General features: G+C 48.3%; 1 protein-coding gene across 1 annotated transcript; it reads left to right on the top strand.

Annotated features, from left to right (window-relative positions):
• Positions 1-44: 44 nt before the first annotated feature.
• Positions 45-17,457, top strand: SEC61A1 (SEC61 translocon subunit alpha 1). The gene is made up of 12 exons (XM_004442440.3): positions 45-199; positions 408-475; positions 3,471-3,536; positions 3,632-3,710; positions 4,653-4,784; positions 7,004-7,113; positions 7,400-7,553; positions 11,159-11,319; positions 12,571-12,768; positions 13,044-13,235; positions 13,634-13,710; positions 15,261-17,457. The coding sequence occupies exons 1-12, from the start codon at positions 193-195 to the stop codon at positions 15,445-15,447; spliced, it is 1,431 nt and encodes a 476-aa protein (XP_004442497.1). The 5' UTR covers positions 45-192; the 3' UTR covers positions 15,448-17,457.
• Positions 17,458-17,784: the final 327 nt, after the last annotated feature.

Here is a 17,784-nt window from a genome sequence, read left to right on the forward strand (position 1 = left end):
CAGGAAGCGGAAGCGGCCTGGGGGCCCGCCCTGGCCCGGCCCCGCCCCGCGCCGCCCGCTCCCGCGGTGTTAGGACTGACGTGTCTCTCGGCGAAGGTGTTGCGTGCCGGAGCAGGTTCGGCCGCGGGCAGCGTCGCCTCACTCGAGCCGAGCGGAGCCGAAGCGGCACCCGGAGCCCGAGCAGCCGCCGCCATGGCGAGTGAGTCCCCTAGGGCAGCCCCGGCGCCGCCGGGACGGGCCAGAGTCCCCTTCCCCTGCCCGGTCCGGGCGGGCGCCCCCCGCCAGGCCTGCCCGGGGCCCCGCAGAGCGAGGCCCGCGCCCGGCTCTCCTCGTCCTGGGCGGAGGCTCCCCGGTGGCGCGGATCGGCGTCCCCAAGTCCTAACTCTTCTTTTGTCTCTCCCATCAAGTCAAGTTTCTGGAAGTCATCAAGCCCTTCTGTGTCATTCTGCCGGAAATTCAGAAGCCGGAGAGGAAGGTGAGTTCCCCAGTCGCCGTCAGACGAGGCTGCGTGAGGCTGTCTGGGCGCTCCAAGCGCACGGCGCGACTGAACGCGGCTTCGGCGCGCGAATGGGAGCTCGCTTCTCTGCCCTGGAGAGTGCTGGTGCGTGCTGTGCTGCTCCTGAGCTTGGCGAAGGGCACCTGCCTGTGTGGGAGAGTCCCCGAAGTCGTCGTGCTTTATTTGGGGCCCCTTGTCGACGTTTCTCCGTGAACAGAGCCTCAGGCTTGCCCTGTCCCCAGCGCGTCCTGGCCGTGAGTGAATAAGGCGTCAGAAGCCTCAGTGAGGATCCTCGGGTCCGGTTACCCTTCCTGCTTCGCGTCCAACAGGAGCAGGTCGTGGGTCGGATTTCTCTAGGAGATGCTCTTCGTATCCAGCTGCTAGTAGGAGCTAAGAGCAGTCACTTTATTCTGTACAGATGAGTTTGTATCTTTTACGTAGGCTGTCGCGTTCCTGAGAATAAAGGCATGTTGTGAACCCTGCTTTTTACAGCAGGCCCATTAAAACATGGATAGAAATGTAGAGCTCTATTGAATCTTTATCAGAATTTCCGCTGCTCCACAGCTACAGGCCAAGATAGTATTGCCAACGCAAGTAAAGCTTTTAAACGACGAAGAAAAGTTTCATTGGATTCTTACCTTAAAGAGAATGAATACTAATATATTTTTGTCTTTACATTATTTTGGACTATTGTTCATGCATTCACATATGTGTATGTGTACTTAACATCAATATAGACGCTTGGGTTCTTGAAGTCTACTTTTTTTTTTTTTTAACTTAAAATCGTTTTGTATAAATGTCCGGTGTAAGTGCTGCCTTTGATGGGCTAAGATGCAAAGCTCTCCCCCCACCCCCACCCCCAGCATAGTAGAAAGTGCAGGGCTCTGGAGGCAGGCAAGCCTGGAACCCACGCTTTACACAGCCTCTTAATAGCTGTGTGACCTTGGCCTTATAAGTAGATGGTAGGTGGAGCAGGAGAAATGTGTGCAAGGTATAGCGGTGGCTCCAGAGGGATTAACGCTGCAAGATGTGATGTCCGATGGTGGTTTTGAAGGAAGAATAGAAGTTTTCTTGAGAGGACAAGGAGTTCCAGGCATAAGGAATATATAGTGTGCAAAGGCAAAGAAGACCAGCAGGTGGGAGGGTGTTAGACATAGTTCAGTATTGCTAGAATATAACGGGTAGGTGGGGCGACATAGAAGGTGGACAGATTAGGAAATTGCTTTGGAAGTAGGGTAGAGGGTTAGAGTGGTTTAGAGGCTTCTGCAGTAGAGGGTGGACTAGGAGAGGGGAGTAGATTTAGGGGCCAGTAAGAGGTTGAGTAGACAAGACTCAGATAAACAATTTTTGATGTTTCGCTGTTGAGTTTGGCTGTATCCAGGGGAGGACACTTGGTTATTAAAAAGTGAGGAGTCTTGTAAAAATTGTCTACTCGTTTTTCTCGTGAAGAATCATTTCAGTACCAGCTGGTTATATTATTGGTTAGCCTGAAGTGGTGTTGCCTTCCCTTGGGCTACTTCTAGTTTCTTAGTGTGGTGAGGTGACAGGTGGGAAGGGGGAGCCTTCTCAAGAGGAAGAAGAGCTCTGTGAATTCATGCCAACTTCATGTGGAGTATCTGAACATTGACTTCCCCCCTCTTCGTGGGGTCGTGGGGTCGTGGGCTTGTGGGCTTGTGGCCTGCCTAGAGGGGTAGACATAAAGGCCGGCAGCTTCTACTCCGACCAGAGATCCAGGACTCTAACTTGGTGCTCACGTTACATTTCTCTTCCCCTCAAATTAAAAAATATTTTTTAAGAACACAGTTTTGTTCACTTAGCACTGTTGCTCGCGAGGTATTTCCACATCAAAATCCTCAGTCCGCACAATAATTACTGTGTGTTTTAAGCCCTTTCAAGCCGTTATCGCAGTGTGGATGGCAAGTACTAGTGAAGACACTCAGTTTTAGAAGCAGAAGACTCGAAAGAGTTCCCACTCGACTTCTTAGTACCTGAGGAGCCTTGGCTGGGAGTGAGGGATCTAAACTTTTCTAATGATACTTCTGAGGCATCTGTAAAATGATCTCGAATTGTCACCTGTCCTACTTACATAGTGAGATGTGAAAAGAAGTGAAGTTAAACACCTGCTACTAGTTAGTTAGTGAGGAGGTTAACCGTGCAACTCTCCCTGCCCTCCCCCTAATATTGTTTATTACATTGTTTTACCCTTAATTCATAGAAAGTATGCTGTTAAACAATCACAGATTCCAAATTAGTTGATTCCAGAATAACAAGGTTTTGTCAATTACAAAACCCGTGAAAATAATAAATGATTGCTCATAGGTTGTAAGGGCTTGTCTGGTTTAGGAATCCCTTTTTGTTGCAACATTCTCTGATCTTGGGTCTGATCGTAAACTGTTAATACTGATGGTTAAGAGCACATGCTTTGCACTCAGACTCACTTCAGCTGCGGGATTTGGGACAGATTACTTCGCCTTTCTAAGACGCAGTTTTCTCATTGTAAAATAAAGATAGGGGCCGACCCGGTGGCGCAAGCAGTGAAGTGCGTGCGCTCTGCTGCGGCAGCCCGGGGTTCGCCGGTTCGGACCCCAGGCCTGCACTGCCGCACTGCTTGGCAAGCCATGCTGTGGCGGCGTCCCATATAAAGTGGAGGAAGATGGGCACAGATGTTAGCCCAGGGCCAGTCTTCCTCAGCAAAAAGAGGAGGATTGGCAGATGTTAGCACAGGGCTGATCTCCTCACAAAAAAATAAAATAAAATAAAGATAATAGTGCTGTGTAGTGTGAAGATTAAATAAGGCCTTTGCATATGTGCCTTGTATGTAGAAAGGATGCAATATGTGTACTTTGGTACGTAGTTTGAAGTGTTCAAGACTGACCTCTCTGGTGAACAGAGACAGGGGTCTGATCTGAGTCCATTTCTGTTAATTTGCTTATGAAAATGACTTGTCACCTTAATTGACTCTCTTCTACTGTAGATTCAATTTAAGGAGAAAGTGCTGTGGACCGCTATCACCCTCTTTATCTTCTTAGTGTGCTGCCAGGTAAGCACAGGTTTCATGTTCCAGTGTCAGGGTGGGGGGAAGAGAGTGGGCTGGCATCAAGTACACTGACTCCTTTTCCCTCTGCTTGTTTCCAGATCCCCCTGTTTGGTATCATGTCTTCAGATTCAGCTGACCCTTTCTATTGGATAAGAGTGATTCTAGCCTCTAACAGAGGTAGGACTCTGGCTCTCTGTGCCTCTCTGTACAATGTGGGCTTTACTGGCTTCCTTAGTTAAGTTACAGGCTTTAGATTTATGTGGAGTTGAGTGTTTGGCAAGGATGTTAGTGTGCGTGCTGAATAGCCTTAGTAAATGCCAAATTCAGTGCTGAGGCATATCGTCCTATTCAGAATTGCATTTGAATGCTGTACAAAACCTGTAATAGTAAGATAAGTCTACATCGTAGAGAATTCAAAAAACATGGAAAAACTAGAATGTTTTTTAAACAACTGAAATGATGACATTTCTATGTGTCTTGTTGTTGATAACATTCTTTAGAATATGTAGTTTGTTTCTCAGCTGCATCTTTTTCCTATCTATAGGTTATATATATGTGTCAAAAAATATGTCACAGTGTTTTGTATACTCTAACCAGTTTCCTGTGTGGGGGAGGATTTTGAATGTTTATGTTGTTGCTGCTTTTGACTAACTCATTTTAAAAATATAGTTCAAATTAAGTTCCAAATCAGTTGGAAGTACAGCTCATTTGAGCATAATGGAAGTAGAGATTTATTCACAGCTAGATACAATTGTACAGGTCTTTCCAGACTCTGGAAATTATTTGAATGTTATCTTCTTTTATTAACTGATGAAGAGAGGAACCTTTCTTATCGCTGTAAAACCAGAATAAATCTTTTTATGGTGAATTTAAATGCAGTGATCTGTTTAAACACTGTGTGACTTCCTAAACAGAATATGATGTTGCCTGGCAGACTGAATAGAATGAATGTAATGATATTCTAATCGTTGATATTTTGGAGTTATTCTCTGAATTAAATGCTGCTAGCAGTCTGAAACACATTGGATTTGTATAAGGGATACACAAAGTTTGCTCATTCATTTTCTTAATAATGTGTTGCTTTTCATTGGCCGTGTTTTGCCTCCCCATTTCCTCAAGGCACATTGATGGAGCTGGGTATCTCTCCCATTGTCACCTCTGGCCTCATCATGCAGCTCTTGGCTGGTGCCAAAATAATTGAAGTTGGTGACACCCCAAAAGACCGAGCTCTCTTCAACGGAGCCCAAAAGCGTAAGTCAGATTTTAAGTAATATTCAGCTGTCTGTAGTTGAGAATTTGAATTTGCTGTATAGTTTGGGGCATCAAAATGTTTTTTCTTTGTCTGGTATAACTTCATTGGCCTGCCAGCCCTGCAGGTGCTCTGTGGCCTGTGTTAGCACAGGAGGACCTCTGGGAGAGCAGAGTGCAAGGCACCAGGAGAGGCTGGGCAGGGCCAGGGGAGAGGGTGTCGAGGCCCCTGTGGCTGTGTGATGGAGTGGAAAGGGCAGGGCCTGGAGGTCTTCCTCTCCACCGGCCATAACGTCCTTACCACTTAGAAGGAGATACTGGGTACTTCCAAGCTGTTCTAAGAATTCAGTTGAATAATGTATGTAAAATATCAGTCAATGCCTGGCACAGAGTAATTTCTTTTTCTTTCTTCTGGGATTTTAAAAGGATTCATCTTAGGGGAAAGGTGACCCTCTCAACCCAGCTCTACTATTTACTGGCTCTGTGACTGGACAAAGTTAGGTGACAGCTCTTAGTCTCAGTTTCTTCATCTGTAAAAATGGGGATAATAATGGTGTTTGCATCCTGGCAAATAGCATGTCACTAGTAACAATGACCAGTCATCAGAATTACCCATGTTCAGCCTCTGACTGTGAACTGAAATATACAAATTAGGAAATGATATTTACAGTTTCTTAGGCAGCCATATTTTCTTCCACACCAGCATGTTTTACAGATCTTCTTGTTAGTAGGCTAAATAACTGAGCGAGAAAGACTAACCTAATTTTAACTTGTCAGTTTCGGATGCAAATCAGGATTTTAAAATATATACATGCATTATTTTTTTTTTTTTTTAAAGATTTTTTTTTTTTTTTTTTTTTTTATTTATTTTTTCCCCCCAACGCCCCAGTAGATAGTTGTGTGTCATAGCTGCACATCCTTCTAGTTGCTGTATGTGGGACGCGGCCTCAGCATGGCCGGAGAAGCAGCGCGTCGGTGCGCGCCCGGGATCCGAACCCGGGTCGCCAGCAGTGGAGCGCGCTCACTCAACCACCAAGCCACGGGGCCGGCCCCATGCATTATTTTTTAAAAGCACAAATCAGGTGTTTTCTCTTTAATCTTGACAATTTTTTCTGCCTTAAGAATTCAGAGTTATTGAGCAGTTTTTAAAAGTCACATAGAGACTATATTTGATGGGCACTTTGGAGTAAAATTTTATTTTACATGACAAACTAACCAGAAAAGCTGAAATTGAAGCCCAAACCTGTACTTAAGAGATCCATCTAGCGTTGTGGAACCAATAAAAATGTGTCTATTCCATTGTGCCTAACAATTAAGTATAATGATCTAAGAAACGAAGACAGTCTACAAAAAAGAAAGCTTCTGATAGGCCAAAAGAGCTTTCTGGGGAGGAAATGGGACTAGTGACCAAATTGATGGCGTTGTGAGGTGTTTCCTTAAAAAATACATTAAAGGGGCCGGCCTGGTGGCACGGTGGTGAAGTTCGAGCACTCCACTTCGGCGGCCCGGGGTTCGCGGGTTCAGATCCCGGGTGCATTGCTTATCAGGCCATGCTGTCACAGCCCCCCATATAAAGTAGAGGAAGATGAGCACAGGTATTAGCCTAGGGCCAATCTTCCTCAGCAAAATGAGGACAATTGGCAACAGATGTTAGCTCAGGGCTAATCTTCCTCACACACACAAAAAAAATACATTAAATACAAACTGGGAAGGGATCACTCTATCCCGGCGTTGATATTCCGTGCTCTGGACTCAGACCTGGGTGAGGAGCCAGTAGAGGTGGCCCAGGTATATAGTTCCACTCAGGAGCCATCCAGGACCCACATGACCTTACCTGAGTTTGGGTGCTACAGGTTGGTGACATTGCCAAATTGTATGCCTCAGCATGTTGTCTTAGTAGCTTCTCCTACCTGATTTACCTTTCATAAGAACCAGATTTGTCGTGTTTCAGCTCTTTTCCTCCTCCTGTCACTGAAAGCAAAGTGAATTTAGGAGAAGGTGAAATGAAGAGCTCACGCGCTTCTGTTAAAAGGCATCTGAGTTACCATGTGCTTTGCCGACGTGATGTCGAGTGTTTCTGGGACCGAGCTCCTCGGGGGCAGTATCCGTATTCTTCATCTTCCTTGTTCCTGGTGCCTGGCGCACAGTAGGTGTTCAGTAACTGTTTCCTCTCCGACCGTGAAAGGTCACGCTGCGAGAGCACGGTTTCTTTTGATTTCTAGTGTTTGGCATGATCATTACCATTGGCCAATCTATCGTGTATGTGATGACCGGAATGTACGGGGACCCTTCTGAAATGGGTGCTGGAATCTGCCTGTTAATCACCATTCAGGTAATTGCTATGCTCAAATCCCCTCTTCAGAGTAGCCCATCACACTCACTCATACTTCCCAAATAACAAATTGGAACCACACATAAAAGAAACTCTGAGAAGAAGCCAAAGCCCCTGTGTTTGCCTTTCTGAGTTCACCAGAGGAAGGCTCTGCCATCCCATGTCTGCTCAGCCTTCGGCATTTATATCAGAGAAGCCAGTTACTGAGGGAAGAGCAAACCACGCCCAGGGGAGCAGGAATGCACTCTATTTGGGTTTCTTTACTTTTATTTTTTCATTTTTACAGCTCTTTGTTGCTGGCTTAATTGTCCTACTTTTGGATGAACTTCTGCAAAAAGGGTATGGCCTGGGCTCTGGTATCTCCCTCTTCATTGCCACGAACATCTGCGAGACCATTGTGTGGAAGGCATTCAGCCCCACTACTGTCAACACTGGCCGAGGTAAGGGCCTTGGGCTTCCCTGGGGACATGGGCAAAGCAGAAGACAAAACTTCCCCCATCTTAAGGAAAAATCGACTCAATTTTAGGTACATCTCTTCTGATCTTTCTGTGTGTGTCTACAAATTTTTTTTAGACATAGATAGGCTTATGCTCATAATGATACATAACTTGCATTTTTCCTGTAAGAATAATTCATGGACGTTTGCCATGCCAGAATACATAATCCAGCCTCATTTTTCTTAGCACAGCATCCCATTGCAGGGATGAAGCAGCGTTTCTGTTAACCCTTCTTCTTCTGCTGGCCACTTAGGCCATTTCCGGTTTCTGTTGTGATTACAACAGTGAAACAGTGAAGGTCCTTATACGTTCATCTTCACATATTTTGGCAGTTGCTCTCAGTGAATAAGTTTCTAAAAGTGAAATCACTGAACCAACGCGCTTGGTCATGCAAGGGGCAACTTTGTGAAAGAGGCCTGAACTTGGAGTTCAGCACCTGGGTTCAAATCCTGGCTGTCCCCGTAGGTGGTGCATAAGTGGCTTCGGGCAAATTCCTCTACCTCTGAGCCTGGGTTGCCAGGATTAAATGAGAAATAACATGAAATTACATGATGCCTGGCTCATGGTTGATGCATATCAAATGTTAGTATTCTGTGTTATACCCACGATGAGTGCCAAGGAAATCTTGTTACAGAGGACATTTTTAATAAAAATTTCTAAACATACAGGGAAGTAGGACTTATTAGGAAAGGGAATTGGCATTTTCCATCTAAATATGGTATTGACTCAGAAGAATCCTGTGAAAAATATTCATGCACATTTGAGTATTTTTTTTAATTGAATGCTGGAAACAGAGTCCCTGGCCTCCAGAGACCACATAATCTCATTACTGAGACTGAAAATAGTTCCCAGAAAAATGAAAGCCACGTGTGCCCAACAAGTTATGAAGAAAAGAGTATAGCTTGAGGTAGGAAACCTCAGGGGAGCCTCAGAGAAGAGTAGGCAAGATCAGATTTGATTCTTCCCTGGCCACTTCCTGGAATTTTAGGAAGTCCAAGGCAGATTGGGAGAGCAGGAGGCAGAAGGCAGGGTTTTCAGGGACGGGCCTGAAAAGGCAGGAGGATGCAGGGGTAGGAGTGCAGGTGTGTGACGAGACCATCACCCTGTCTGGCCTGGGGGACGTCCTGAGTTATAAGGAAGTGATACTGGAGTGGAGGCCAAGGGAGCACGGTCAGTACAGGCCTGGCAGCACTGGCCAGGAAGCCACCTTCCATTCAGAAGCAGGCCAGTGAGGTGATGGGAACTGGAGTTTGGAAGGAAGAACTCACCCTGGGCTGGAGGGGAGGACAGGCAGAGAAAGCAGCTGGTAACTGTTCAGTCACCCAGCTTTGACAAGCCAGCCTGTTAGAAGGAAAGCACTGCGTGAGGGCATTAGGAGAAAGGAATGTACGACGCGGGACAAAGGGGGCTCTTTCAAGAGTGATGGAAACTTGAGAAGCAAAGGTGGATTTGTGTCTTGCTTTAAAGTGGAAGTGTCACGATGTGAGCTGGCAGTGTTTGGGGCCTGGCTGGAGAGAAGGTGCAGCCGGGACGGGTGCTTCTGCAGCCACCTGTGTGTGGGCGGTGAGCGAGTGACGCTGAGAGCACCACGCTTGCTGTGGAGTGAAGGGGAAGGGAGAACAGTGGGGTCACAAGGACTGGACCCTGGAGAAGGGCAGAGGTCCCAGCTGAGAAGGCCGCACGGCATCTGCCTCTGGAGCTCTGCTGTGGTTTAGCTTGGCGACTTGGAAAGGCATGGTCCACTGAGCTCCTCTCAGGTCTGGGGGATTAACCATTGCTGCTTCCCTGGGCAAGTGGGGACGGTCCAAAACGGGATTAGCGGGGACAGTGCAGTGACAAAACAGCTTTTGCCCCTGAAGGAACCCTAGCACTTGGAAACCCTGTCTTGTTCCGAGATTCGGCAGGTAGTGAATTTCGAGAGATAACTATGTTAAAAATTAGGAGAACCAGAGCCTAACCCTGGCATTGCCCTGATTCAGTAATTTTTATCAGGTGCCTGCTGAGGGCCCAGCGCTGTTCTAGGCACTGGGAGTACAGAGTGAGTGAGGCATGTGTTATATGGGTGTCAGATGTTACCGCAGGTACCAAGGAGAAAACTGAGGCAGAGGAAGAAGATGGGAGTCCTGAGAGGGTTGTCGCAGGTTAGTCTGCGTAACAAGGAAGGCCTTACCCTGTTGGAGCAAAGTCCTGGAAAGGGGAGGGAGCCCTGTGACTGTCTGGGGGAAGAATGTTCCATTTGGGGGAACTAGCAGGTACAAAGGCCCTGAGGTGGGAATGTACCTCGTGTGTTCAAGGTCAGCGTGTGTGGCTGGAGCAGAGTGAACAAGGAGAGGGTAGTCGGAGCTGAGAGGTAATGGGGCAGTGTTGAGAGTGGGCAGAGTGTGAACAAGTTCCTTCTTGCTTCCTGGGCGACCTGGGCATCGTCCTCTGTGAAATAAGAGCATGTCCTGGCTCCAGCCTTAAGATCCCTGAATTCTGTACATTTGGGGAGACAGGCCAATGCTGTCACACGACCAAAAGGAGGGCGGGATGGGACCTGAGGAAAGAGCATCACGGGCTGAGTGAGGAAGCGCAGTTAGGACAGAGTGCTTCTTTCACGGAAGCCACATCCCGCAGGCTTCAGAAGAGATGCATGGGGCTGCCAGTCTCTGAATGGTCCAGGAAGAGCCGGAGGCAGAAGCAGCCTGGTGGAGGTTCCACCATCATGTGTTAGGAACTTGAGGAAGGTGCTGTTGCAGGGCAGTACCGGGCGCACCTCGCGGTGCTGATGCCGGTGCCCCACCTGCCCGCGGAGACCACGCCTCTGGACGTAGTGCTGGCTTCCTGCGTGAGTGCCAGACTTGCGTTGTGGGGTAGTCCCGTGGTCCTGGACCAGCAAAGGTCCCAAGTAGGGCAAGGCTCTTGTTTCTCACTTTAGCTGTTTTGGGGTGTTTTTTTTTTTTTTTAAGTAAATTTCTTGAAAATTTATAAGATGTCTAGGCCTTACTAATGCCCTCTGCTTCCCAGTTTCCTTTCACTTGTCCTGCTGCTGCCTGATCTTCAGGTCTAGTACCCATTCTTGCTCTTTTCCTTCAGTCCCTCAGTGAGCCCGCTCTGCTTCCGGGCTGTGTTCTCCTGGCTCTGTCACGAGGCCTGCCTCCTCCAGCACCTTCCTGTGGTGGGGCATGAGCTCCAACTTGGATTAGCCACGTGTTGCCCTTTCAGTCTGACCAGTCAGTGTACGGAGCAGAGCACCCGCCCCACCTCGTCGGGCAGCCTGCATTTCAGAGCTGGTGATGCTCAGACTGATCATCATTCCACACATCTGGTGGCCATTGACTCATATACGCCAAAGAAATGAGATCAGTTAATTCAAAAAGGTAGAGTAGTCCACTTCTGCAGGTTGAAATTGCTACAGAAGAAATAGAAATAAGAGATGAGAACACTACATTGTAGCCCTTGGTTATAGGAGTAGGTGCTATGAATCATATACTCATTCTATTTTCCTCTCTAATTTGGCCACTAAGAAGCTGTGTTTCTTTACCATGTGTCCCTTCCTTTGCCAACAGGAATGGAATTTGAAGGTGCCATCATTGCACTGTTCCATCTACTGGCCACACGCACTGACAAGGTCCGAGCCCTTCGAGAGGCGTTCTACCGCCAGAATCTCCCCAACCTCATGAATCTGATCGCCACCATCTTTGTCTTTGCAGTGGTCATCTATTTCCAGGTGCGTCCAGATCTGACCCCTGGGAGTTTTGATGGTCTGCATTTAAATTTCAGAATGCTTGGATGTGTACGTCCCCCCCTGCCCACCCTGGGGTGCTGTGTCTATCATTGTATCATATTGAAATGAGGAGGTGGCATTTAAAGGAGCAAATTCCATGTGAGCTGGACGAGTGTGTTCCATTGGGTCATGGCGACTTGCCTGAACTAAACAAAATTAAAGTCGATCTAACATCTCTGAAATCATGTTCCTTTGAGTTGGGCCTATCAGCAAATAAAGAAGATATATTTTTAAGTTATTAGTTCATGAGAAGTGAAAAGTAATCCACCTCTAAAACCTCATCACTGTCTTATCCAAAGTTTGTAGGGCGTTGTAGGCATATCCTCATCCTGGAAAAGCCCCTTCCTCCTGAGACCTCCTGCTTTTCCGATTATTAGTTATGTAACTTACTTCTCAATAAGAGACCTGAACAGCCAGTTGCTTTTCCGTAGTTGGATGAATTTTTGTGTTTTTTGATTGGCTACTTGTATTCTGACAGTTATTGAAGAGAAGAGAGCAGTTGAGAAGGCAGTTTAATGCTTTATTTATACCAGCCAAATGCTTTTTCTGAGGACCATACAGGTCTGTTCCTTCAGCTGGGACTTTCAGTCAGGTGCCTGATTAATAACAAGCCAACTCTTTAGGAACTAGGCAAGTATTTGCAATCGGATCGTTAAGATTTTATTATAAGTCTTTTATATTCTGAGCCCTGTTCTAGGCACTGGGAGTTTGTGAAAAATAATATAAAAGAAACCCCTTCTATTGTCCAAGGATTTCAGAGGGAGAGGTTGTATTCATAGGAAAGCTTAGCTTTCCTGGTTATGATTAAAAACACCCTACAGGGCTGTTCTGGGGTGTGAGGCAGATGCCTGTCTTGGGGCCACTCTGAGAGCATGGGAGAGATCACCACTAGAGATCCACTGGAAGGACTGGGATGCATCCCTCAGGCTTTGCTGTGTATTCCACATGGATGTGGACGTAACACGGTGGGCTTGGTTTCTTGACAAAGATGGGATCATTCCACTGTGCTGTGTTGGTGCATTTTTAAGCCAGTCTTTCTGGGAACCTTCCGTTCGTGTGCCCCCAAGTGCAATGATGGGTAACAAGGGGCGTGGGAGCCCTGGAACCAATGCTCAGGGCAGCTCGCTCCACCGGCCTGGCCATCCCCGGCCAGAATGAGGCGGTGAAGGCATTTTGTTCTGTTTGACTTCTCAGGGCTTCCGAGTGGACCTGCCCATCAAGTCTGCCCGTTACCGAGGCCAGTACAACACCTACCCTATCAAGCTCTTCTACACCTCCAACATCCCCATCATCCTGCAGTCCGCCCTGGTGTCAAACTTGTACGTCATTTCTCAGATGTTGTCAGCCCGCTTCAGTGGCAACCTGCTGGTCAGCCTGCTGGGCACCTGGTCTGTAAGTACGGCTGCTTTAAGAAGTCAGTTGAGTGCTGTGGCCAGTTGCAGTGGTATGCATCCGTGTTCTTGCTGTGACCAAATATTTCACCCAAAGATAATTTCTAATTGTGTCTTCTACAGATTCAGCACATTAAATTTTCTTTTTGGTAAGAGAACTGCACTGTGGGCACTTGAGCAAAATTGTATTCTTTTTCCTCTGCTCAGAACTATTTTTGTCCGGATGCTAAGGCATGCTGAAAGAGCACTCACTGACTGCCTGTGTATGTTTCCCAGGATACGTCTTCCGGGGGTCCAGCACGTGCTTATCCAGTTGGTGGCCTTTGCTATTACCTGTCCCCTCCAGAATCTTTTGGCTCCGTGTTAGAAGACCCTGTCCATGCCGTTGTCTACATAGTGTTCATGCTGGGCTCGTGCGCATTCTTCTCCAAAACGTGGATTGAGGTCTCAGGCTCTTCTGCCAAAGATGTAAGTATAAGTTACAATTTCTAGAGGTAATTAAATCAGGAAACAATAGTTCTCATCTGGTACTGGTATAAGGGGTCTCAACTCGTCACCTCTTGCTAAGAAAGTGGTCAGTGAACACACAGAGACACCTCATCTTCATCAGGGGGCGGTTCCAAAGTATTAATGGCCAAAGACGGAGCCCAGCAGTAAATGAGTGCTCTGTCTGGGAAGCTGGAGCCCCCGTGGACAGTTAGACATTGTCATGTGACTTCTTTGCAGCAGTTTTAGAGTTGTTTGTGTGAGTACTGTCGGGGAGTGGAAGAGGACAGTCTGTGAGTGGTTAGTACCACCGTGAGTGCCTGCCTCCCTCAGCTTCACACTTAACGTTTCACCTTGTTTCCTCGGTGCGTGTCGTGCAGGTTGCAAAGCAGCTGAAGGAGCAGCAGATGGTGATGAGGGGCCACCGAGAGACGTCCATGGTCCATGAACTCAATCGGTGAGTGCTGGCCCTGGGTCCCAGTGGGTTTCTTATATGCGTGGTTTTCTTACACATCAAGCATCTGAGAGGGCTTAGGGATTTCTGGTTCATTAAATCTTATACTTGGGTTACAAAAAAGGTCCCTCTGTCTTTAAATATTTATGAGCTTGCTAAATGCTGGATGCTGAAGCCCCTCTCCTCAAAGAGATAGCCACCGGAGAGGGAGACAGAAGCATGTGGCCAGACGGTCACAAGGTGGTGTGGTAGGGTACTGACTGAGCGAGACGGCCACCGGGCACACCACTCCAGGAGGAGGGTCAGGCTTCTTCAAAGGGCTGGCGGCCTGGGAGCTCAGAGCAGCCCAGGGATGGTGTCTGAGCACAGATGAGGGCCGAAGAATGGATGAGGCTAGAGAGGCCAGCAGAGGCAGGGCAGGGAAGGGGCGGAGCCCCTGGTCCCTTTAGGAAGGTCAGCACTGGAGACAGACCCTTCCAGAGAGGCAGGGAGGAGGCCAAATGCCGCGAGGCTGCTGTGAGAGTTTGGGTGGGGGGGCCAAGTGTGGCAGTAACTTGGGGACGCTGAGGAGAGGCTGGCTGTAGCACTTGGTGACCAGCTGGCTGTAGGGGTGGGGGTGAGGAGAAAAGCGTAGGATGACCCTTAGGATGCTTACACGGCACTTTTCAGTCTGCACCTCGTGTTCACTTATGAGGGAGTTGCCTCTTGGGCAGCAGGGGTGGCTATAGTAAATATTTCCGGTTTTTTCAGTCTCTGTCACAACTACTCATTTCTTCCACTGTCACTCGAAAGCAGCCACAGACAGTACATAAACGAATGAAAGTGGCTGTGTTCCTGTAAGACTCTATTTACAAAATCAGGTGGCAGGCCAGGTTTGTCCCGTGGGCTGCAGCGTGCTCACCTCACCTAAAGGAGGCAACCACAAAAAAAGTCACTATTAAAAACTTCAGATCGTTTTCTGATCCCCAGCAGGAGCAGTAGGCAATTTTGTTCATTCTCTTCGTTAGAATTCTCTGAAGCCTCTAGGTTTACAGTGCTGTTCTTTAGAAATATAATGCCAATCACATATGAAATTTTAAATTTTAGCCACATTAAAAAAAGTAAAAAGATACACTAAAACTAATAAAATGTTAAATGTCACTTATAATAAAAAACAAAATAAAAAGAAACTGGTGAAATAAACTTTAATATTTTATTTAACCCATTATATCCAGAATGTCATTTCAACTTGTAATTAAGAAAAATCATGAGAGATTTTATGTTCTTATCTTCAAAATCTCACATGACATCTTCAGCATCTTGATTTGGATAGTCACATTTCACCAGCCACGTGTGGCTCATGTGGCCACTTAGCAGACAGCACAGCCCTAGTCTAGACCATCAAAGTGTGTGAGCAGGGGAAGTTTCAGGGAGCTAGTGGAGTGGCCTCTCGAGGAGTCAGGTCCCTGAGTCAGAGGGAAGCACGTTGGCCTGCCCAGCCCCTTCCTGTGGCCTGGGGCTGGCTGGAGGGATCTGCGTGGTAGCACGTAGCTGACCCATTTCCCACTCTCCAGGTACATCCCCACTGCTGCAGCCTTTGGTGGGCTCTGCATCGGGGCCCTCTCTGTGCTGGCTGACTTCCTGGGCGCCATCGGGTCTGGAACTGGGATCCTGCTCGCAGTCACGATCATCTACCAGTACTTTGAGATCTTTGTAAAGGAGCAAAGCGAAGTTGGCAGCATGGGGGCCCTTCTGTTCTGAGCCATGTCTCCCCTGGACCAGGGAGGGGAGGCGTGCTCCGGATTGCTGAGGCAGGGAAACAACAAAACCTCACTGTGGGAGCTTCATCACAGCGAGTGCTGCTATGGCATATGGACTTTGTTTAATAATGTTTTCGAATTTCATATTCTTTCATTCCACTTGGTAAAGTCCTAGAAATTTTCCAATTTGAAATTTTGTTTTTCATTCTGGCATTGGCAGAATGAACTGTAGAAGTGAGGTTTCATTCAGCTGACTGCCAGAGGTGGGGATGGTAAATGACTGTCCCCAAGCGTCCACATAACTTTTGTTTTAACCTTTGCACCTTCTCAGTGCCATCGGCAGCTGCAGTGGTCTTAGCTGTTCCCCCACGCAGGGAATGTCTTGTTGGAGAGAAGCACAAACACGGTGAATGGTCTGTGTTTCGTTGTGGCAGTGGGGTGTGGAGGCTAGGAGCAGACCATGTGTTTTCTGGTGGATGTGGGCAACTCACTGGCCTGTCCCCTTCCCAGTCAGGATATCTTGCTTAAAACTGTTGCTCTGGAAGACACAATTGTTTCTTCTTTTAAAATTAGTTTTTTAGGACAGAGCTTATTCCAAAAGAGAAGGATGAATTCCCAGAAGACATTCTTGGGCCATCTGTTAATTTTTCTGCATGTGCCCATTGGCTCTTATTGATTGTTCTAGTTGGGCTCTGAGGCTGAAAAGAGCAGTCAGCCTGGCTCTGCTGTCTCTGTCTTTAGTCAGCTGTGTCTTATGATCGAGTGAGGCCAGGATGCACCAGCTGTGCAGACTTGCGCTTGGCTGAGCTGGGCAGACATGTGGAGGACACCTGAGGCGACGTCTGTCTGCCCAGTTCTTCAGTCGGTCGTCGCCGGACCTGCCTCCCCATGGTTCATTCCCTCCTCCTCTCGCCCTAGTGAGGGAGGCATGTGGCCAGCACTCAGAGGTGGAAAGACAGCGATTGGTGTGCACAGGCCACTGCTACCTTCTAGGCTGAAAACTCCCCACTTGTATTTTTAGAACTTTTTTATTGTGCTTAGGACCAAATGCAAGTCAAGTCAACACCGATCTCCTTCGATTTTTGCCAGAACCGCCCAGCAGAGAGGAGAGCGCAGGCCTGAGAGCCGGGGGAAGTCAGGGTCAGAGGTGGTTGTTTTGGTAAGTTGTTCCAGGGTTTGATATAAAAAGACTCAGCATTACATCTAAAATAAGTTCTGTTCACAATAACAGGTGACCTAGATCGTAGGAATTAGAACCTTTTCGGCCTTTAGGGAGGCCCCTGTCAGGGGACAGACAGGGCTTGGCAGCAGGGACAGCAGAGCCGGGTGCCACAAGCCTGGGTGTTCTCCCTGAAGGATGCACCGGTTCTAACAAGGGAGCCCCAGGGTCGAGCACAGCCCTCTGGAGACACACGCCCCACCAGCACCAGGCACACAGTGGCCTTCGAAGCACAGAGCCATGGTCACAGTTCAGTAGAGGTGGCAAACCTGGCACTTGTCTGAGGCAGAAGGGGCCCCGAGAGACCTCACTGGCATTGGTAACCAGGAAACAGACTGAGCGAGGGACAAGAAGCGGCTTGCCTAAAGCCACCTGGCAAATCAGCAACAGGACCAGGATGGGCCCAGCAGGTCTGCTGACTCCTGGGCTGCGGCTTACCACCGTATCACACGTGGCCTTGTCAGACCCAGTCCTGAGCAGAGAACTGGCGCCTCCCCCACAGCACGAGGTCTGCTTGGGCCCACCACGGAACACTGCGGCCCCTGGAGGCAGGGCAGCCAGCCCCAGGCTCGCGGGCTGTGGGCTGGAGGGCGCCGGGCTGCGTGCAAGGAGCCCCAGAGCTGTGCCTGCAGCCTGTAACCGTTCAGCGGGGCCCTGCGGGGCTCGGGCTCTGGTTAATGATCACAGTGGGTGGAGGCTGACCTCAGCCTCTAGGGGACTGTCACTGTGGACGCCAAAATGGCATAACTGAGTTAAGGTGATTGACAAATAAAGCAGATTTTTTACAAGCCATTTGGTCATGCTCTCTTGGTTTTCAATTCCCCTTTATTGCCAAGAAGGCCAGTGAGAGAAGAGCTCGGGTGCTCTTCAGGTATGTACAAGCTTGGCTGGGTCCTCGTTTTGCACAGGGTGCCCCAGGTCTCCCCTAGATGGAAGTCCTCTCAGAAAGGCATTTTGCCTCTCAGAAAACCAGAAAACTTCCTTCTGGTGGTAGTGTCAATTGCATGCTCAGGTTTTTGCTTAAGTGAAACGCAGATGACTGAGCAGAAGCCCTCGTGCTGGGCCAGTGTGCGGGCGGCTCCAAGGCCCTCCTAGGAACATGGGAGTGAATGACGTCTG

The sequence above is a fragment of the Ceratotherium simum genome, chromosome 5 (assembly GCF_057802395.1).
Source record: "Ceratotherium simum simum isolate JZ-2026a chromosome 5, ASM5780239v1, whole genome shotgun sequence".
Taxonomy (NCBI): domain Eukaryota; kingdom Metazoa; phylum Chordata; class Mammalia; order Perissodactyla; family Rhinocerotidae; genus Ceratotherium; species Ceratotherium simum.

Bases quoted from the DNA above. Each gene is read 5' to 3' on its own strand.
- SEC61A1 (XM_004442440.3), top strand. The intron at 3,711-4,652 runs GTAGGACTCTGG...CATTTCCTCAAG, and splicing joins GATTCTAGCCTCTAACAGAG to GCACATTGATGGAGCTGGGT. The intron at 11,320-12,570 runs GTGCGTCCAGAT...TTGACTTCTCAG, and splicing joins CAGTGGTCATCTATTTCCAG to GGCTTCCGAGTGGACCTGCC.